The sequence below is a fragment of the Lissotriton vulgaris genome, chromosome 4_1 (genome assembly GCF_964263255.1).
Source record: "Lissotriton vulgaris chromosome 4_1, aLisVul1.2, whole genome shotgun sequence".
NCBI classification, from domain to species: Eukaryota; Metazoa; Chordata; class Amphibia; order Caudata; family Salamandridae; genus Lissotriton; species Lissotriton vulgaris.
Genome location: NC_141691.1, coordinates 924,608,914 through 924,631,959, shown reverse-complemented (window position 1 = coordinate 924,631,959; position 23,046 = coordinate 924,608,914). Strand labels below are relative to the sequence as shown.

Below are 23,046 nucleotides of genomic sequence, written 5' to 3'. Positions count from 1 at the left end.
ATAATTCTGGATTATCCTTCCGCCCGCCTCCCCGATGGTCTCTGTGAGCCTGTGTGAAGCGGAGCAGAATACCCCACGGGGTTCCCTCCGACTGCATGCAATGTAATACCACGGTCAGAGAGAAACCATTGGTGTCAGGCGGAAAGCATCCGACTAGCTGTCTGATGGCTTTCCGCCCGATATCGTAATCGAGCCCTTAGTAAGTTTAGTAAATTCCATCAGCCATTTTTCATTATGTTACAACCACAGTGCAAATTTCTGAATTTTTTTGTACACTAAATTTACTGACTCTTCAGAAGGCAAAACTGACATGAGTGGGTACCGGATTGCAGAGCTAAATCACAGTGTGCGAGCAGACAATGGTGACCCCATCAGCAATAAGGAAGTTGTCCAACACAAAGAAATACGGACTTTCTTCCGTGGGTATGGTTTGAATTTTTGTGAGCCAGCAAAAGGAAGAGAATAAAAATATTTAACACATAGCACACGCCACCATTTATTTAGGAAAAATGTGCTGCAAGCATTTTATGGGAGCACTGCAAAGCCATCCCCAGTGGGGACAAACGAGTTGGCTAATTTGAACAAGGCTATTTTTGGAATAAAGCAAAGATAGTGCTCAAGACCAAATACAACGCCTGAATACTGGATTCTTATCTATTGTGTGTGCCATAAGGCTGTATCTAAATCTGTGTATTGTGCACCTATATTTTTGAAGACATCACCGAGTTCCACTACAGATTCGGTGCGTGAATGCATTTTGGTATATTATAACAGTCATTGCCGACTTTCTGGCTCTTTTAGATTCCTGCACAAAGGCTTAAGATATCACCCCCAAGCAGTAAAGCTGTTACAACAAATAAATGTTGAATATTTTGTGTCACCACAGCTTTTTAGCATCTATTTGCCTTTTGTTACCACAAGCTTTTTTCTTATTAGAACAATTTGAGTTATTTCTGTGAATCAATGAGGTAGAACTACTTAAGTTTAAATTCACAGTACTACAGCAGAAACTATAACTTATTATTTTAGTTAACCATCAGTCGCCAAAATCAAAGCCATCGCTTGGGAGAGAGGGCACCACTATTAGAAGATCCCAAATTATTCTGTAAAACAATTTTCAACCCTCACATAGGGGTTCTTTTTGTGACTTTTTCTTTAGAAAATTAAAAATATAACTTACCCCTGTTGCCAGGAAGTCAGAGCGAGTGCATTATTTGGACACTCACTTCATGGAATATAAGTAGGAGAGATAGACGGGTCATTACCTGAGCTGGCCACCACCATCATCTTTTATATGTACTGGACCATATGCTGTGGTAGTGCTAACATATAGCTGTTCTTTTCATTATGAGGATGTCGAATGGTGTTAGTCGCACAACCCTCAACAACTTCTTACATAGCGCATTACACAGGGCAGTAAGCACATCTCTCCAGCAGACATTTTCAAACGGCGTAGGGAGTCCTGTTAAAGATATCAACATGTAGCATAGTTGGGCTCTTACTATTCAGCAAATGGTGATGGTAGGATATGACGTTTTGGAGGGATCTGTCCAACATAAGTATATGCAGGATCAACCCCCTTGGCACAAGTTATGGAAGTACAAAACTGGACACTGGAGCGGACATAGAAAAAAATGATGAAGGACAACAAATATTTAGGGCTTATCACTTTGTCAAAAGATAATGAGTATACAAAAGAGTTTTGAGAAGCAACACTGATATTTTGTATGCAACACATTCAGTGATAAGTATTTCGCATTGAATCAATACTCGTAGGTCTTCATTGGTCGAAATCTATCTTGAACTCTATTTTGTATTATTCAATGGAGCGCAGCCAACATGTTTCACCTAACAAGGCTTCATCAGGGCAAGAGAAATGTGTGAAATGTGCCAACGGCCAACGGCAACAGTGCCATGCCCTAAATAGAGTCAATTGGTGCCACACCCAGACAGCCCTTCTAGAGTGGTAGGGTGTCCTGAATTGAATTGAAGTAGAATTTGCGGAACACATCAGTAGTGGAGTGTGTCTTATTTGCAGGAAACTGTGTCAGAATTGCTAACCACCGATTGATGACATCCGTTGTTGGACTTACGGATGACACTTATTGCACATACTGATTCTAGCGATGATTGATGGCTACACTGCCAGATATTTGTCTTGAATAATAACATTTCTTACTGTGTTCCTTTGCCTTATTTTCCCTTGTCCTGATAAAGCCTTGTTAGGCAAAACGTGTTGGCTGCGTTCCTTTGAAATGTACAAAATAAAGCTCAAGATCGATTTCGCCCAATGAAGACCTACGAGTATTAATTCAATGCGAAATACTTATCACTGATTGTGTTGCATATGAAATATCTGTGTTGCCTCTCAAAAATCTTTCGTATAATCACTATCTAATGTATGGTCAATAGGCAGCTGACCATTGAGTTGGGCAGCTCCCCCCTTATCTAATTTATTGCGGTGACTACATCAGGCAGTGCATCTTTGAATTTCCAGGATGCTTACATTGTATTCTGCTTTTCATACGAATGCCGAAGATGAGATTGTGGACGTATGGCATGCCTCTACTTTCTAGCTGATAATGAAACATCTTCTTTATCTGTTCTGTCTTCATAATGCTTTTCTGGAGGACGGGCCAGATGTAATGAAAATATAGGAGCATGCTTTTGACATTTGCATTTGTTAGGTACACTGCAGTGCTTGTTGGGAAATATCAGACTCACACCCCCTGAATCCCACTGACTGAACTACGCCCCTGGCCATGGGCTGGCTGGTGGGGAGAATTTATGGGGTTGTAGTGGGAGGGAAGGAAATGGGTATCATGATGGGCAGGAGAACGTGTACCGTGGAAGGAGAGGAGCAGAATAGGGCCAATTGGTGGTCAGTAGATGGGTAGGAAACAGTATTTTACATGGGGACGGTACAGGAGAACCAGTACCTGGGAGAAAGAGAAGTTGGAATGTGGGTCATGGGACCAAGATATAGAGGCATATGTACAAGCCCCTATCGCCATGTGAACATCACTTTTTATGGCATTTCTGTGGCGAATCTTCCCCTGTGTAGGAAGGTGGATATCTGACTATGGTTACCCCCAAACTTTTTGCCTGGTGTTTAGCTGGTTTTTGACTTAGTTGGCCTGGGATCCTGCTATTCAGGGCCCCAGGCTGATTGCTCTCTCCTTAAAATGGACTCCATGTACCTTAGGTGCATAACACAATTGGAATTGGTTCACCTTATAGGCCCCTGTAACAGTGTACCATAGGTACCCAGGGCATAGGTGTAGCCAAGGCCTACCAGGGGCTGCAGCATGTATTGTGCCACCCCTGGCCTGGCCTCCATATTTGACACAACTGGCTGATCACTCAGCTGGGGTAAGTTGGTGTAACCACCTCTTACTTAGGTACAGTATGTCTGTGCCTAACCCTAAACTGGACACATATGTTCCTATCAGCCACTCCTATGGAAGGCCTCATCAATCCTGGAGGCAGAGTGCTTGGAAATATGTGAGATAGTGCTCTGGCATGAGCTGAGCCTGTCTGCAGCTGTCGGGAACAACTCCCTAAGCTGTTCCGGGATATTGCCATACCATATACTCTTAAGTGCATTATAATCCTCGCGGTTAAATGCTATCTTTGGTTTGGCTTTATCAAAACATGTCGAGTAAGGTGTCATACGAATTGGAATACTATCCCCTCGCCAATTCTGGCGACGGGGATAGCATTCCACCCTTCTAGAGGGACACGACATGTGTGTAGCCTTAACCCCGGTTAAAGTTAAACCGAGCCTCAGCTTCACAAAATGGACGCTGCCACCACAGACACAAGTCTGGCCTCCTGCTGCTGACCGAAACTCGGCAGATGGTGGCCTGGACAAAGGGTTTCCTGCCTTGGGAGGTGCGAGCACCACCCCAGACAGGATTTTGTGTATTAGGTAGGACAGGGCTGAAAAGAATCAGACATGCCCGGGGCACACAAGGTGTCCCCGTGCATAGGCCAGTCCAAACCGGTTCTGGGGCCTTCCAGCCCCAGTCCTGGCGCGGAGCTGGACAAAGGAAAGGGGGTGTAACCGCCCCCCTTCCTGGTTCCTCCCAGAGGAGGGACCTAGTAGGTGATCCACCCCCAGTTTGGGAATAAGAGGGGGAGCAGTGCCATTGCACAGCAGATCATCCCGAAATCAACTTAAAACTAAGAAGAAGACTGGACTTCGACATTCTGCTGCACAGAAGACTGAAGAAGAATCTCCCTTGTGGCCAAGGAGTGACCACCCTGTGAACACAGGTACCAACCAGCGACTCGACGTCTGCTTTGCCGCCGCCTCCCGCCGGAGACCGAGCCCAGAGCCCGACAAGAACCAGACTCCCAGACCTCTCAAAGCCCGATCCACAGTCCCTGCGAAGAAGGGACCCGTGGAGGCACCGAGTGACGTGGGACCGGACCTCTTGGAAGACACTCGTAAAGCTGACTGCGCAGCCTCTGAGGCATCCTCGACGTTGTGCTTTGGGGATTGAGAACCCCCACCACCGAGCAGCCCTTGCACCAAAGATCAGCCCCCCAGCATCTCCACGATCTGCGTGGGGCCCTTTTGCACTGTGCCACTCGACGCGCCATCCCGGCCACTAGCCACGTGGTCAGCGGCCATCTTGGCGACGAACCCGAAGATTTAAACAGCAGGTCTGGTTGCTCCAGACCTACCCAAGCTCCTGTGAAAAGGAGCACCCGCTCTGACCTTGCTGGTCCGAGTGAACAGCATCTTTCAACTTCTGCGTGGCTTGCATTTGCCAAGGCCTGTTTGCTCCGATCAGGTCGCCGACACCGCCAACAGCGAGAAGCCTACGTGGGACAGCTCGTGACCGACTCCTGGACGTCCTCGACCCCGGGTATCCACGTGGCTACAGAAAGAAGCTACCCAACAACGCCTGTTTGCACCCGACATCGCCTGGTTCCAATCTGGTTCCACGGTAGTCACTGGCTAGTGACTTTGAACACTGTCCCCTCTGCTTTCAGGTCTTCAACTCTTCTGATCCACCCTTGGATCCACCGGAACTCTTCTCATCGAGCCGCCTGCAGCATCTTCAGCTCCAAGCACCATCGACCAGCGTGACGAAACCCGACACATCTTCGACCCTGTGCACCCGCTTCCTGTGGGTGAGGTAACTCAGCTCCGCCGGTGCTCCTGCACTGGTACACATCCCAAGGGCCTGTGTTTTAAGTTTCAGCTCCGTAGGTCACTCGGAAGGTTCCTAACTTTCTAACTTTGTGCTTTTTACGCACCATAGACTTTGTATTGAGAAGTGCGTGCACTTTGAACACTGCACCCGAGTCCCGTGGGCCTTTCCCGACTTAGTTAACTCCAGTCTCGAATAGCTCCAGCGATTCCCAAGGCCCTAGGTCTCTTCACTTTCCTTTAGGTATCTCTTATACCACTTATTTAGTATATGGTTTAGGTGGCCCCTAGGGCTCATCCATATTGTGCAACTTTTGTGTATTTTAAACTGTCTTGTGATTTAACGCTTGTGCTTCTGTGCTCATAAAGAGTCCAGGGGATTTTAATAGTTAATAAATCAATATATATTTTCAATATATATCTGTGTGGTGTCCCTTTCATTTGGTATTCAAGGGGGTTGTGTATGGTATAACAGCTGGCTTCACATGCCTTTCAGAGTTTAGCCTAAGACTGCTTTGTCCACGTTACCACTAGGATAACTGGTCTACAAGGTTGAATTACAACCATCATCATAAGGGTTGCTTGGCATGGTACAAAGTGATCACTAGAATTAGTGAGCATTATATACCAGGCCAACTTCTCACATTGGTGAGCAGCGGATTGGGATCTGAGCTTGCTGTTGTTTTACCATTACAATCTTTGAGATTATCATTTGAAAGATCATACAGGTACCTGCTAGGTACATATAAAACAAGACTAGTATACTTAAGTTCTACTGAACTTAGTTGTTGTAGAGCAAAGGGAGTAGCACACCCTAGCTACAACTACTAGATAGGTTTAGTAGGTAAACACCAGTGTAGGTAGATTGCAACACATCCACCCACACTAGAGCAATGTCTGGAGCAGAGGGGTCCAGTGGACTTACTCCTGTTGAGAGTGACCCTCCAAGGGCACCATCCAAATTTGCTATTTTTTCCTTTAAGGAATTAAGACAGCTTTGTGTCTTAAGGGGTCTGAAGACAGGGCCTTCCCCTACTACAGACCACCTAAGAGAGCTCTTAGACCAGTCTGAGACTCTAAAGCCCTCTAAGGCAAACCCCACAGGGGATGCTGAAGGAGGCCATCCTTCAGAGGATGACACTGTAGACCCCCCTGCCCCTATCATCCTAGTAGATGAGGAAGCCTCCACCACTGGAGCTCCTCAAGTAGATGTAGAGGAAGAGGAAGAAGAAGAGGAGGAGGAGGTGGAAAGCAGTGAGTCAGATGATGACAGAAATAGTCAGGTGCTGGTCAGTAGACTGAACCAGGCTAACTTAAGTCAACTTGGGAATGAATCAGGTAACAACCCATTCAGACCCCCAGGTGGACTTAACCAGGGCCATAGGAGGAGGAGGCATCACTCAGGTGAATCCAATACCTCCCATGTCTCTAGAGGCTCTCATGGTCACTCCAGAAAGGAGATGACTAGCCCTCAGAGAAGGGAACATGAGGCCAAGATGAGAGAGGCTGAGCTTAGGATCCAGAGGCAAGAGTTAGAGGTTGCCCTGGCCAAGGAGAAACTTGCTAGAGCAAGACAGCCTAGAGAGAGTGGATTAGGATCCACTGGTGGCAGCACTATCCAGAAGGATAAAGACAGGTCCTTTGATACAAGAAACCTGAGTAAGATTGTGCCCCCCTACAAAGCTGGGGATGATATCCACAAATGGATGACTGCACTTGAGAGAGCCTGCATGGTACAGCAGATCCCTCAGGAGCAGTGGGCAGCAATCTTGTGGCTCTCCTTTGAAGGTAGAGGCAGAGACAGACTCCTCACAGTTAGTGATGAGGATTCTAGAAACTACATGGTCCTGAAGAGTGCTCTGATTGATGGGTTAGGCTTAACCACTGAACAGTACAGGTTAATGTTCAGAGATACCCAGAAGACACAGACTCAGGACTGGTCTGAATTTGTTGAATGTGCCACTAAGGCTCTGGAGGGCTGGTTGCTGGGAAGTAAGGTTACTGACTATACAGGATTGTATAATTTAATTATGAGAGAGCAAATCTTAAGTAATTGTCAAAATCAGCTTCTACATCAGCACCTGGTTGACTCTGATCTGACCTCCCCACAAGAATTGGGTAGGAGGGCAGACAAATGGGTCAGAACCAGGATCAGGCCTAAGAACCAGGGTGGTGACCAAAAGAAAGAGACTACCAAGCCTCAAGAGAAGGGTGGGGATAAAAGTAAGGAAAAGACTTCCCCAGGGCCCCAAAACTCCAAGAATGGGGGTGGGTCCCAAGACACTTCTACATCCCAGAAAAAGCCTTATTGTCATACCTGTAAACAGGTGGGGCATTATAAAACAGATAGCTGTTGTCCCAAGAATGGCAATAAGGAGAATATACCTCCAGGTAAGGCTCCAACACCTCCTGTCACTGTTAGCAGTGGTCCCCCAGGTGGTGGGAGCACCCCCAAGAATTTGGGTGGGTTTACTTTTGGAGGACAGGTGGACTCTGGCCTATCCAGGTCCCCTAACTCAGATACTCTTGTTTATGAGACTGGCATGGGGTTTGCCAATTTCACAGCTTGCCCAAACACTTTGAGCAAGTATAGACAGGAGCCCCTCATCAATGGTTTGAAAGTTGAGGCCTTCAGAGACACAGGGGCTAGCATCACCATGGTGGCTGAATGTCTAGTCCCCTCAAGGCAACTTTTACCTGATGCCAAATATCAGGTGACAAACATTGATGGCATAGAATCCAATCATCCCATGGCAGTAGTCAATCTTAGCTGGGGAGGTGTCACTGGCCCAAAGAGAGTGGCAGTGTCAGCAAACTTGCCTGTAGATTGCCTACTCGGTAATGATTTGGAAATCTCAGCCTGGGCTGAGGTTGAACAGCAAACCCATTCTAGAATGGTAAATCTCCATGGAAAGGTTAGTGGGGCTGTAATGGCTACAGCCCCAATTCAAGATGTCCTTCCTGAAAAGGTTGGGAGGGCTGAGCAAACCTCAGCCCCATCTTTAGATAACTTCCCTCCTGGAAAGAGTAGCAGGGCTGTACTAGTAACAGCCCATACCCAAACTGAGTCTCCTCCTGAAAAGGTTGGTGGGGCTGTGATGGCCACAGCCCAAACTCAAACCGATACCTGGGTAGTGAAGCCTGAAATGATGGATCACTCCACCCAAACAGAGAGCATTGAGGAGGAAGAGAAATCTCCCTCCCACCAGACTTTAGGAAAGGATCAGCCTCCTCAGGGAACTGATCTTACCCCTGATGAAGGAACTGTCCCAGAGGTTGTTAGGCCTGGCCTGACAGAGCCTCTGATGGCAGTGGACCCTTCTCAGGAGGGACCCAGTCTGGAGCAGGTAACCTGCCCCTCTCTACCTTGCCTTACTCAGCCCAGGGCTGCAGAGGACAAGAAGGACAGTGAGACCCAAAGGGCCCCCTGTCAAATAAAGCACCCCCATCAGCAGATTAGGGGCACCGAAACTAGTAGCCCTAGTGAGGTGCAAGCTTTAAAAACTCCTGAGGGATCCCCCTTAAAAGTAGTTAGGGACCTCCCCCAGATGGATATTGTTGGGCACAGCCAAACCTGGGACCCTAAGGGCCCAAACCTGACCTGTCCCTCCAGTAAGCCAAACAGAGGGACCCAGCCTCCAGCTTTAGGTAGCCAGAGGTTGACCCTGAGAGCACAGTGCAACTCAGTCAGAGAAAGAAAGGCACACATGGTGGAGAGTGATTGGAGGAAGCTGAGCCCTACAGAGGAAACTCACTTCAGTACTCCATCTCAACACCAGCCTTTGACTTTGCAAAGACACACCACAGGTAGAGATTCCCTATGGTGGAGACCCTCAGATACCCTTAGGGTGAGGGATTGCTTAGTGGACCATGAGACAGGGGGTTACCGAGCCAGAGCTGGTACTTCCTTATATGGCCACTTAGGCAATATAGGCTTACCTGGTCAAGGATAGCCTTATCTCCTTTCGTTTGGGGGGGGGTTATGTAGGAAGGTGGATATCTGACTATGGTTACCCCCAAACTTTTTGCCTGGTGTTTAGCTGGTTTTTGACTTAGTTGGCCTGGGATCCTGCTATTCAGGGCCCCAGGCTGATTGCTCTCTCCTTAAAATGGACTCCATGTACCTTAGGTGCATAACACAATTGGAATTGGTTCACCTTATAGGCCCCTGTAACAGTGTACCATAGGTACCCAGGGCATAGGTGTAGCCAAGGCCTACCAGGGGCTGCAGCATGTATTGTGCCACCCCTGGCCTGGCCTCCATATTTGACACAACTGGCTGATCACTCAGCTGGGGTAAGTCGGTGTAACCACCTCTTACTTAGGTACAGTATGTCTGTGCCTAACCCTAAACTGGACACATATGTTCCTATCAGCCACTCCTATGGAAGGCCTCATCAATCCTGGAGGCAGAGTGCTTGGAAATATGTGAGATAGTGCTCTGGCATGAGCTGAGCCTGTCTGCAGCTGTCGGGAACAACTCCCTAAGCTGTTCCGGGATATTGCCATACCATATACTCTTAAGTGCATTATAATCCTCGCGGTTAAATGCTATCTTTGGTTTGGCTTTATCAAAACATGTCGAGTAAGGTGTCATACGAATTGGAATACTATCCCCTCGCCAATTCTGGCGACGGGGATAGCATTCCACCCTTCTAGAGGGACACGACATGTGTGTAGCCTTAACCCCGGTTAAAGTTAAACCGAGCCTCAGCTTCACAAAATGGACGCTGCCACCACAGACACAAGTCTGGCCTCCTGCTGCTGACCGAAACTCGGCAGATGGTGGCCTGGACAAAGGGTTTCCTGCCTTGGGAGGTGCGAGCACCACCCCAGACAGGATTTTGTGTATTAGGTAGGACAGGGCTGAAAAGAATCAGACATGCCCGGGGCACACAAGGTGTCCCCGTGCATAGGCCAGTCCAAACCGGTTCTGGGGCCTTCCAGCCCCAGTCCTGGCGCGGAGCTGGACAAAGGAAAGGGGGTGTAACCGCCCCCCTTCCTGGTTCCTCCCAGAGGAGGGACCTAGTAGGTGATCCACCCCCAGTTTGGGAATAAGAGGGGGAGCAGTGCCATTGCACAGCAGATCATCCCGAAATCAACTTAAAACTAAGAAGAAGACTGGACTTCGACATTCTGCTGCACAGAAGACTGAAGAAGAATCTCCCTTGTGGCCAAGGAGTGACCACCCTGTGAACACAGGTACCAACCAGCGACTCGACGTCTGCTTTGCCGCCGCCTCCCGCCGGAGACCGAGCCCAGAGCCCAACAAGAACCAGACTCCCAGACCTCTCAAAGCCCGATCCACAGTCCCTGCGAAGAAGGGACCCGTGGAGGCACCGAGTGACGTGGGACCGGACCTCTTGGAAGACACTCGTAAAGCTGACTGCGCAGCCTCTGAGGCATCCTCGACGTTGTGCTTTGGGGATTGAGAACCCCCACCACCGAGCAGCCCTTGCACCAAAGATCAGCCCCCCAGCATCTCCACGATCTGCGTGGGGCCCTTTTGCACTGTGCCACTCGACGCGCCATCCCGGCCACTAGCCACGTGGTCAGCGGCCATCTTGGCGACGAACCCGAAGATTTAAACAGCAGGTCTGGTTGCTCCAGACCTACCCAAGCTCCTGTGAAAAGGAGCACCCGCTCTGACCTTGCTGGTCCGAGTGAACAGCATCTTTCAACTTCTGCGTGGCTTGCATTTGCCAAGGCCTGTTTGCTCCGATCAGGTCGCCGACACCGCCAACAGCGAGAAGCCTACGTGGGACAGCTCGTGACCGACTCCTGGACGTCCTCGACCCCGGGTATCCACGTGGCTACAGAAAGAAGCTACCCGACAACGCCTGTTTGCACCCGACATCGCCTGGTTCCAATCTGGTTCCACGGTAGTCACTGGCTAGTGACTTTGAACACTGTCCCCTCTGCTTTCAGGTCTTCAACTCTTCTGATCCACCCTTGGATCCACCGGAACTCTTCTCATCGAGCCGCCTGCAGCATCTTCAGCTCCAAGCACCATCGACCAGCGTGACGAAACCCGACACATCTTCGACCCTGTGCACCCGCTTCCTGTGGGTGAGGTAACTCAGCTCCGCCGGTGCTCCTGCACTGGTACACATCCCAAGGGCCTGTGTTTTAAGTTTCAGCTCCGTAGGTCACTCGGAAGGTTCCTAACTTTCTAACTTTGTGCTTTTTACGCACCATAGACTTTGTATTGAGAAGTGCGTGCACTTTGAACACTGCACCCGAGTCCCGTGGGCCTTTCCCGACTTAGTTAACTCCAGTCTCGAATAGCTCCAGCGATTCCCAAGGCCCTAGGTCTCTTCACTTTCCTTTAGGTATCTCTTATACCACTTATTTAGTATATGGTTTAGGTGGCCCCTAGGGCTCATCCATATTGTGCAACTTTTGTGTATTTTAAACTGTCTTGTGATTTAACGCTTGTGCTTCTGTGCTCATAAAGAGTCCAGGGGATTTTAATAGTTAATAAATCAATATATATTTTCAATATATATCTGTGTGGTGTCCCTTTCATTTGGTATTCAAGGGGGTTGTGTATGGTATAACAGCTGGCTTCACATGCCTTTCAGAGTTTAGCCTAAGACTGCTTTGTCCACGTTACCACTAGGATAACTGGTCTACAAGGTTGAATTACAACCATCATCATAAGGGTTGCTTGGCATGGTACAAAGTGATCACTAGAATTAGTGAGCATTATATACCAGGCCAACTTCTCACACCCTGCATGCAAACACCCTTGCACTATGGTGCAAAGGTGCCTGCCTTGGCGCTAGGCTGCTAAGTGTAGCGCCAGCGGAGGGGGAAACTCAGGGCTGCACCATATTCTTGTAAATATGGTACAGCCCTGCTTTTCCAAAGTGGGGGAGTGAGGTGTTAAGCCAGTAAGGCTAACACCTCACTCCTTCACTTCCCTTGTTAATATGCCCCTTAATGCCATTAACAATAGATGTGTATAACAATTTTGAGAGACGTTATGAACCAGCGATTGTGTTACAACAACAGGGTCTGTCTTTAAAAAGAATATTACATTACTCTAACTGTTTGTAGAGCATTTATTGAGTCAATCATCAACGTAAATGCCGGATTAAAAATAGAATAAAGTGATCAGTACTCAAAGTGCTCATAGTGTTTCACTCACTGTGATAATGAGTCAACAAGTGTGGGACAGAAGCAAATGGTCACACAGAGCTCTTATGTGTATACAGGGAAATGGGGTCCAGTTACAGACAAAGAAAGAACAAATAATTTGTCACCCATAAGATGAAATGGCGAGTGTGTTTCAACCTTTGAAGAAAGTTGAATCATCATCAAAATAAACTACTTAAAAGGCTGAAGGAGAAACAAGAGACAAATAACTGACAGACAGAGAGCAAAAGGAAAGCCAGGACTCTGAGAAAGGGGTACTTACTGAGAGGATAGAGCTCCAAAATCCAGAAAAAATGAGAGGGAAGAAACCGGTGGTTACTAGTGTGGGAGTGAGCACACTATTAAGGTAATATATGTGTGAAAGAGGTACTTCCTGTGCAATGAAGTTCGTAAAAGGGGAGAAGGCAAAGGAAACTCAGTAAAAACAAATACAATTGCTGGAGCCAAGAAAGTATCATCTGAAAGAGGCACTTTACTCATAATAACCAGGTATACAGTACAATGTTGGGAGTTGAATGAATAAGGGGTTACACCAAATCTAATTAAAGGCATAGGCTGAGGTAAATAGGCAGCAGCAAAGAAGCATCAACCACTCAAGAGAAGGTGAAAAAGGAACAGGAGGAGCACAACCTGTCTGAGAAGCAGTATGGGCGACAGGACGGTGGAGCACTCAGCTTGCGTCCATATAGTAAATGCTGTAGTCTGTGTGTGGACGAGTGGGAAAGAAAGTATCCCACAGGGCACAGGGTATTGAGTGTGGGGACAGGGAAGCAGGGGAAGAAGAGAAAGAAGTGCACACTTAAAGGCCTGTTCACAAACTACGGGGCATATTACCAAGGGCATTATCGCCGCATTAGCGGGACTTTTTCGCACTAATGCGGCGATAATTATATCTCCCTATTACCAAGCTGTCGCTAACACCAGTTAGCGACAGCTTGTAGGTGATAGCGGGCATTTAGGGGCCCACTTTGCATGTCAGCGATAATTATCGCTAATGACATGCAAAGTGAGCGTGCCAAGATGTTAGCGACTGAAAACAGTCGCTAACATCTCTAACTCCTATTAACGACTTTTGGAAATATTCACGCTAAGCGCGAATATCTCCAAAAGCTAACGCCTGCTAAAAGCAGTTCTTAGCCATGTAATCCAATAGAAGGTGGATAACATGGCTAAGAGCATTGTCACGATAATGCATGAATATCGCTGATTTTTCAGCGATATTCATGCATTTTGCAGGATTTTTACCGCTTTTGAGATAAACCTTGATAATATCAAGGTATCTCAGCGGTAAAAATCCTCGGTGCTCTGCGATATTTTTTTCCCGCTAACCAAGCAATAGCGATAATTATCGCTATTGCTTGGTAATATACCCCTACATTTTGTAGTGTGTTACGAGTACTAGAGTACTACTACAAAATGCTAATTACTAACCAATGTGCGTAGGTTTCTACTTCCCCTATGTTTTATATGCAGAAATCTCAGCACACATATGCCTATGTTTTAGTAGTAAACGTGGGAGGGACGGGTGAACTGGCTGGGAAATAGGGAATATTTACTACTAAACTGGAGTGGTTTAGTGATAGGTAAAGAGGTGTTAAGGTGGGGTTTAGGGAGTTAGGGAGGGAGAAACACCCACTCACAAAAGGTAAAGCCAATGTAATTCACAAACTGTACTTCCAAAGTTACACAGCCACAAACGACCAAAAAAGTCATAAACATACACCAGCTAAAACCTAGAGTAATTCCAGCACCACACATGGTCAGCTACTGGTACTGCGGCTCCCACCCATGGAAAATAAAAAATAAATATTACTTTAATTTTTAAATAATTTAATTCATTTAACTTAATTCTATACTTAGCTAGTAAATTGCAGTCCATTACAGTTTACTTTAGGTGAGCTTTTTCTTAAAATATATCTTTAAAAAAGATGGTAATTAAATTTCATTTTTTTAATTAATTGTATATTTATTTCAAATTTAAGTTAATAGTGCTGCACGTTTATAAAATATTTTTCTACATTACAAATAAATATATACTTTCTCCTAGACCCAGAAACTGAAAAGAGACCCCCCTCCAATTTATATAAGCTGTACATTCGTGCTCGCCATTGTTGAAATAACGGTGGCTTTTCCTGTAGCCACTCTGTAGCAATACATAATCGTGCAACAGTCATAGTAAAAAAAAAAATGGCGAAAGCTATACAATCTGTCAGCAGGGTTATCATTAGGTATTTTCCTCAGCACCAACATCGATGGGGTGATCGTCAAGCGAAAATTAAGCACTAAGGATATACATTTTTCAATATCTTCTAAGAATCCAGCCAATCTAGGGCAGGAAAAAAAATGTGTAAACTATCTGCATGATCAGTTTTACACCGAAAACATTTTCCATCAAAACCCTCCCCCCATTTGGACATTCGTTCAGGTGTATAATATAAATCAAACAAAGTTTTAAAGAATTTTGCTTTTAAGTTAGCTGACATTAAAGCTTCTTTGAACAACAAAATAAGATCTTCCACAACCACTTCTGTATCCTCTAGACTGTTGACCCATTTTACCCTAAATTTCTCAAGATCGTCCCCTTTCTGACCTACAAGCATTTTATACAAAATACCAATTTTCACCTGTCCACCAATCCCCTCGATAACTTGGTGCTTATGTACTATTAACTTTTGTCTATTGAAAAATTCCCGAATTTGTAAAAATTTAAAGAAATAACTTCTGGGCAAATCAAACTGATCAGATAATTCCACAAAAGATTTACACTTGCCATCCATCATGCACATGTCTCCCAGCCTTTTAACCCCTTTTTTTTGCCATTTTAAGGCCATTCCATCCAAAAATATATTAGGCAGTAATCTTGATGCACAGAAAGGAGTATAATACGAAAGCTTCCCAATTGCAATTGTTCGAGTTAACCATTTCCACGTCTTATAAGCTCCTATTAATGCCTTAAATCGTGTTCGCTTATAGTAGCTGCAATCAATTTCAATAAAAAAACTCTGCTTCACATAGGGCCCCAGCAAGATTTCAAAAATTGGTGGGCGGTTATACATATACTCAGTTGACTCTCCTGTAATCAAAATTCTCATTTTTAATAAAAAGCAAACTATATAATAAAGAAAGAAATCTGGTACCTCTAACCCTCCCCTTTCAGTTGGTAGCATCATATACTTCATAGCCCGTCTTGGTTTTCCGGGGCTCCAGATAAATTTCCCACATAGAGATTGCAAGGCCTGTGTTTTAGACTTTGGAAATTCTAAAGGTATTGACCTAAACAAGTATAACACTTTAGGTAAAACATTCATCTTTATAACGTTAGTGCGTCCAATAATAGTCAAATATAATCGTTCCCATCTCTCAAGTGAAATCTTAATTTTGTCATATACTGAGTTCCAATTGGTGTCGATTAGATCAGTCATATTGTTCTTAATCAGTATCCCGAGGTACGTAACCTCCTTCACCACCCTCTCATCTTCCCAAATTAGGGCTTCCGAACATAAAATCTGGGTTTTTGATTCATTAAGCTTATAGCCTGTTGTATTTCCAAAATCCTTTGCTAGCCTCTCAATCTCTAAAACGGCAGTATCTGGCCTAACAGTAACCACCGCAATATCATCCGCGTAAGCGAAGACAGAAAAAGCAAAATCAGATATTATAAAGGGGGGTATTAAAATATTTTGATTTAATTGTTCAATAAAGGGATTAATATATAACGCAAATAATAACGGAGAACTGGGACAACCTTGGCGAGTCCCTCTGGTAATGTTTAAAGACTGAGACAGAGCCCCTAAAACAGAAATTTTGGCAGTTGGTTTAGAATATAAAGATTTAATTGCCTTAATGTATTTTTGACCAAATCCCATTTCGGCCATCAATCTCCATAAATAATCCCAGCACACACGATCGAACGCTTTTTCTGCGTCTAACAGAAAAAGCGCTAATTTCTGTTTATTTACTGCGGCATAATCAAACAACGTAATGACTTTATTTATGTGATCAACCGTCCCTCTTTTTGGTATAAAACCGTGCTGTTGTCGAGAAACTAGAGATGTTACAACATTAGATAATCGATTGGCCAAAATCTTTGAATAAATCTTACTATCAACGTTCAATAAAGATATTGGTCGATAGGATCCCACATTATCCGCAGGTTTACCCTTTTTACAAAAACAACAATAGTCGCATCAGACCACGTGTTAGGTGGGTTTCCCTGCTGTGCTTCAAGCATAACATACAACAATTCGTCCTTTAGAGTATTAAAAAATTGTTTATATACTTCCGCAGGTATTCTGTCTGGGCCAGCGGCTTTACCAACTGCTAAGCTCTTTACTGCCATTTCTAGCTCTACCATCGTTATTGGTAGATCCAGTTCATCTGCAACTAAAGGATCTAAAACTTTCAACCCTGTCTCCAATCTGGCACACCATTGAGTGGCTGCATCTGAGCTTTCATCCTTCGAATAAAGTTCAGCATAAAAATTTTGAAATATACTAAGAATGTGTTCCGGCTCTGAGTGAGATACACCTTGAGAATCCTTCATTGAGTTGATGTTCCAAGCAGACTGCTTCATTCGCAGTCTTACCGCTAATCTTTTACCAATTTTTCCCCCAATTCATAGCTTTGCATTTTAGAGGTTAGAAATCTCCTTGCAATTTCTGTATCCCAAAAGCCAAGAATATTAGCTCTAGCCTTTGCAACCCCATTCTCAACCTCCCAGAGCTCCTTCCTACCCTGAACAACTTCCCTAGTTAAAAGGATCTCTGCATTTACCAACAATTCATATAGTTTATCAAGTTGTTTTTTAAGTTTCTTTTGCTGCCAAGATGAAAAACTAATGCACTCTCCCCGGAACCCTGCTTTGAAAGTGTCCCACACTATACCTATATTAGCCGTACCCTGATTATTACTAAAAAAAGATCGAATCCAACTTTTCACATATGTATTAAATTCATCATTCAGTCCCAATTTTCGATCATGAGAAAAAATAGAGGATGTTAATCTCTTCTCTCGCCTCTGTATTTCAATCATTATCGGAGAATGATCAGAAGTGATTCTGGGGTAAGTTCTAATTTTAGCACCTTCCAACAAATTTTCTGGGGCAAAAAAATAATCTAATCTAACAATTTTTTTATGGGGATATGAATAAAAAGTAAACCCATTATCCCCCCCACGAAGCTTTCCCCATACATCAATCAGTCCTTGATCATGTAATAAATTAACAAGGGATTTATACACTCTTGGTTTTCGACCTGTATAATTTCCATACCCCCCTTGTATTGCATTATTCGTCAGATTTATATTCATATCATAGCAAGGGACTCACGTCTGATTGATTCAGATGCTCCGTCCATCGCCACCCCCTTTTGTACCGCTTTTGGCCGCCATAAGTGTGGCAGGGTATGCTCAGACGTGAGTCCCTTGCTCACTTTGCCACTGGATTCAAGCAAGCCGGGCTGAAGACGGCTGGAATGCCAGATACCGGTCCTCGGAAGCTTGTTTCCGGTCCAGAGAAGACATGGCTTGGCAGTTTGGGCTGGACTGTTCCCATGAGGCACAGGGTCAGACTGATTTGCTTATAGCCATGTCTGAACTGGGGTGGCAGAGTGGGCTAAAGAACGGTGATGGATTATACCCAGATCCTTTGACTGGGTGTGAGTGTTTGATTGATTCAGATGCTCTGTCCATCACCACCCCCTTTTGTACCGCTTTTGGCCGCCATAAGTGTGGCAGGGTCTGCTCAGACGTGAGTCCCTTGCTCACTTTGCCACTGGATTCAAGCAAGCCGGGCTGAAGACAGCTGGAATGCCGGAAACCGGTCCTCGGAAGCTTGTTTCCGGTCCAGGGAAGACATGGCTTGGCAGTTCGGGCTGGACTGTTCCCATGAGGCACAGGGTCAGACTGATTTGCTTATAGCCATGTCTGAACTGGGGTAGCAGAGTGGGCTAAAGAACGGTGATGGATTATACCCAGATCCTTTGACTGGGTGTGAGTGTTTGATTGATTCAGATGCTCCGTCCATCACCACCCCCTTTTGTACCGCTTTTGGCCACCATAAGTGTGGCAGGGTATTCTCAGACGTGAGTCCCTTGCTCACTTTGCCACTGGATTCAAGCAAGCCGGGCAGAAGACGGCTGGAATGCCAGAAACCGGTCCTGGGAAGCTTGTTTCCGGTCCAGGGAAGACATGGCTTGGCAGTTTGGGATGGACTGTTCCCATGAGGCACAGGGTCAGACCGATTTGCTTATAGCCATATCTGAACTGGGGTGGCAGAGTGGGCTAAAGAACGGTGATGGATTATACCCAGATCCTTTGACTGGGTGTGAGTGTTTGATTGATTCAGATGCTCCGTCCATCACCACCCCCTTTTGTACCGTCACTGGCCACGCAGCAGAAGAAAAGGGAAGAAAGGACCTTTCTCAGGCACACATTTTGCAGGATCTTTTAAAATAAAAAATGAAAAAGCTTGATGTGTACAAAAATCACAGCTTTAGATTTTTATTTGCTAGTTGTGAAGTTGCAAAATCCAAAAGGGTTTGTACAAGGTAGCTGTACAATAAATACTTTGGGAAAACATGTAGGCACTCATGCATACATTAGCACAGAGGCACATGATCTTCTAGAAAGTGAAGGCTCTCTAGCAAAGCTCTCTAGAAAATCAGCTCTACAAAGATTGATAAATGCTTTTGATGATTATATATTAATGAATGGCCTAGAATTAAATCTGAAAACAACTAGAATTATGAAAATTGGTCTAGATCGGCACGTTAGGCTCGATCTGGCAAACCAATACCGCTGGTATGTCAATTGATAAAGTTTTAGCTGTTGTTGAAAAATATTTGGGATTGATTGCTTAAGGTATAATATAATTAAATTAAATGATTCTAGGAGAAATATTGAATACATGGATGCATTGTAACTGCTTATTTTGCACACTAAGGCGTAATGAAAGATTTAAGTGTCTATGCTGCTATGGCAATTTTTTAAAAACTTAAATAACAAAGATACTGATGCACCTTTATAGCTTGTCCGCACACCGGAAGATACTGATGCAGTTTTATAGCCAGTTTGCACAATGGAATTTGCACTTCCATGTGTAATAATCCAGTCCATGCCTGAATAGATTTTACAGATGATTTAAATATTGATTTACAAGGTTAATTGGATTTGAATGTATAACTATGAATGTAATTTCACACGGTTGAGGATACTTGTATGGTTGTTTTAAATAGAAGCTTACAAATGGTTTTATAGTTATTGTATGGCCTGTAACTATAGATTTGTTTTATAGGTGCCTACTATCTATAGGAATGTGATAATGTTTTTATAGACTGTTTTGTTTTGCAAACATTTTAATTGCAATGATTTTTGTTAATCAAGCAATAAATAATGTAATCAATCTAATCTCTAGAAAATCAGGGAACAGGGTGAGAGGAAAAATATTTAAAGATGATAACAGAAGATGTACTTTAATAGAAGAGTAAACTGAAAAATTACTAATGTGGAGAACGACTTGTCATATTTGTTAACCTTCCCTTATGGTGTATGATGGCAAGAGATCAGTATGCACTGTATAAAAGAGGTTTCTGTCAAAGTTTTCTAATTAGTCCACCCAAAAACTATTATTAAATTAGAAGAACTCTTTAAACAGAAGGTTATGAAGGAAACTGAAAATGGATCTTGCAAATATGTACAAAAGAAATGTTTAATATCGTTCATAGAAAATAGGTTGACTTCAGAAAATATGTTATCCGAAGTTAACAGCCAAAACAACATTTAGTAGTAATGGTATAGATTATGAATTCACAGTTTGTTTTCTGTCCGTTCTAACAGTGATGAATAGCGGAGAAAATGGTGTCTCGTTATTCAAGGTTCGAACAAATGATGATCAGTGGGTCTGGGTGGAAGCCAACACTCAACATTTGTATAGAAATGGATGCTCAGAGTATGTCATCGTTCCTCAGCAACCTCAAAGGTAATTCATTTATTTGTCTTGTTTTTATCAATCAATGGTAAACAATAACTTTCCACTTAATCCAGTTTCTGATGATGGCTACTTCTATCTGCAGATTACTCACATTTCTAATCCTCGTAGGTGTGAAGCAGGATCTAGAAAAGACTAAGGGCCTCATTTATGAGTTTTTGCAGTAGGGCAGTGCCTCAGGCCTTCCTGCTGCGCGGCCCTATGAGCAAAAGTAAAGGGCAGGTTAGGCACTGTGTCTATCAGATACAGCGCATGCCTGCCCTTTTCCCTTGCACCGGCACACAATGTGCTGCAGTGCGCCAGCGCAGGCACCTTTGCACCATGGTGCAAGGGTGCCTGCGTTGCAGGGATGATTATTTTTGTGCAGGAAGCCAAACCATCCTGCACAAACGCAATCCTCGTTGTGCCTCCCTTATGCCTCCCCTGAAGAGGCATATGTTTTTGGCGATTCCACAGAGTTACAATTTCTCGTAAACTTAGGGCAGTGTCAAAAAGCCATGGATGTTGCTGGGAACACCTCCAGCAACACCCATTGCACGCCCCTTTAATGCAGAAACCAGGTGTTAAAGGGAACAATAATTACAAGGCAGCACTAAGCCCAAAAAAGGGGCTTAATGCTGGCTCATAAATATGGAGCAGGCTCCTACCCCACGGAATGTCACAAAAAGTGACGTTCCGGCAGCGTAGGAAGCCTCATAAATGATCCTCCTACTGCGTCCTGAGTACCAGTAAGTAGTGCCAAAGGCCTCCGGTATGAATCCATCTCATCCTGGACATGACAACACTGAGACTCCCAAATACACTGACCTCGGTTCCATTTTTTATGTGTTCCTTGACATGGTTCCGGGTTCTGCTCTTTTCATTTCAACATAAAATATTTAAATAAATATATTCTGGCAGTGTAACAGGGATGTTGACCACTTATGACTACAGGTTTAAAAGCCTTTCTTACATGTCACAAGCAAATTGTAAATCATGAATCAACACGTTTGCTGGTGGTGTCATCCTACAACAAAAACTCTTTTCTGCATCCAAAGGTGATGTGGGAGAGGTGGAACTATACATGACTGAACGCAAAAAACAAGGGTGTTGTCCTTCTAGATCTCCTGTATCCATTAAGTCAAAGTCTAGGGACAGTGAGTAGAAGAAGAAGCACTGTGAGGCTTATTCACAAGCCCCATGCGCCACCGGTGCGTCTCTTTTTATGACGCACTGGCAGTGCATCTTGCTGCCCCATATTTAGTAGGACACGTAAAGCCACACTGCTTGTCTTTTCGTGTCCTTGTACGGCCCCTTTAAATGAAGCACTATGTGTGAAAGGGACATGCCATGGGTGTTGCTGTGGGTTTTCCCACGCAACACCCATGGCTTCCGTCACATTTCCAGATTTACGAGAAATTGTAATCCTGGAAGTGTGTCAGAATGCTACGCTTCCCCAGGGGAGGCGTAGGGAGGTGCAACGAGGAGAAAAGCTTTCATTTCTCCTCGTTATTTTCCTCTTTCTACACATAGGAAGATAAAACCACCTCTTGTGATTGTTTTTTTTGTGTAGGGAGGTTTCCCTTCTTGCTCAAAAACAATCATAACCGGGATGCTGGCACCCTTCCACCATGGTGCATGGCAGCTAATTGTGTGCCAATGCAGGGGAGAGCAAAGGGATTTGCATATCGTTTTAGATATGACGCATCCCTTTGCTTCAGAATTAACGCAGCATTGCAGCCAAATGGCTTGTAGCACCAAGCGCATTTATTCCTTGTAAATAAGGCCCAAAATGTGTAAGTGAGACTCATCAACTTCCAGATGCTACCGGTTCACGGATAAGGTTGATTAGTTTGCGCCCATAGGACCCAACTCTGGCTTTACCTTCCTCCTCCGGGCCTATGCCGATCCTGGAAAAGGGGCACCCTGAGTTACCTGGGGAGTTTTCAGATATTGTGGCAACGGCTAGTTCCTTTTCTTTTACTCTTCCAGACAGAGTCTAAGCAAATGAATGCCAGGGACAAGAATGTTGTTTCCATGGGAACTTGGCACTGTATTATCTAAGTGTGTCTTGCCTGCTGGCTTGCTATTGGGATACTACTAGGTTGCATGGCATGGCCAAGTAAATCTTACACTCTGGTCTGGATTCTTCATATTTTCTGGCCTTTGCCACTGGAACCAGTGTCATCACCCGCAGAAACACCTGTACATACTCTACAGGACTTTCTGGAGACCTTTAGGCTTCTCTCATGGACATGCTTTTTGATGGCGCCTGGTTCTTTGGTGAAAAGGTTGATTCTGTTCTTGACAGATTTGAAAGTAGTCATAATATGATGCATTCTCTGGGCCCGGCTTCCACTGCATCTGCATTACACCAGTAATATTGGTGTTTCACAGATATTCCAGGTGCCTAGTTTTCTGTCAGTGTGATCTATTGCAGTAAATCCAGTAGCCCACATAGAATCTACAGGCCCTATGGGTGGGACGAGGTACAAGCGAGAACCATCAGTCCTCCTTTTCCTCCTCACCTGGCAGCGCACCAAAATTGCTTTAGTTCATTCTTGGGCAAATATTAGCACCCAGTGGGAGGACAAATACACCATTCATGTCTCACTGGTGTTTATTTCTAAAGTGTGCAATATTCAATCTGAGGCAGAAGATTCTTTAAGAACAAATGTTTTACTCCAGCTGAAAGGATATCTTAAACCAGACAACACCATTGCATGTCTCCAGCTTCTTTCCCTGAAAACTATTCTTC

At 44.7% G+C, this 23,046-nt stretch overlaps 1 protein-coding gene across 1 annotated transcript in view; it reads left to right on the top strand.

Annotated features, from left to right (window-relative positions):
* LOC147722732 (aryl hydrocarbon receptor repressor-like) overlaps window positions 1-23,046 on the top strand; it is an 831,322-nt gene that overhangs the window by 787,525 nt on the left and 20,751 nt on the right. The window contains exon 10 of the mRNA XM_086966883.1: window positions 20,159-20,300. Coding sequence (XP_086823009.1) covers window positions 20,159-20,300 — 142 coding nt within the window. The remainder of the gene's footprint in view (window positions 1-20,158; window positions 20,301-23,046) is intronic.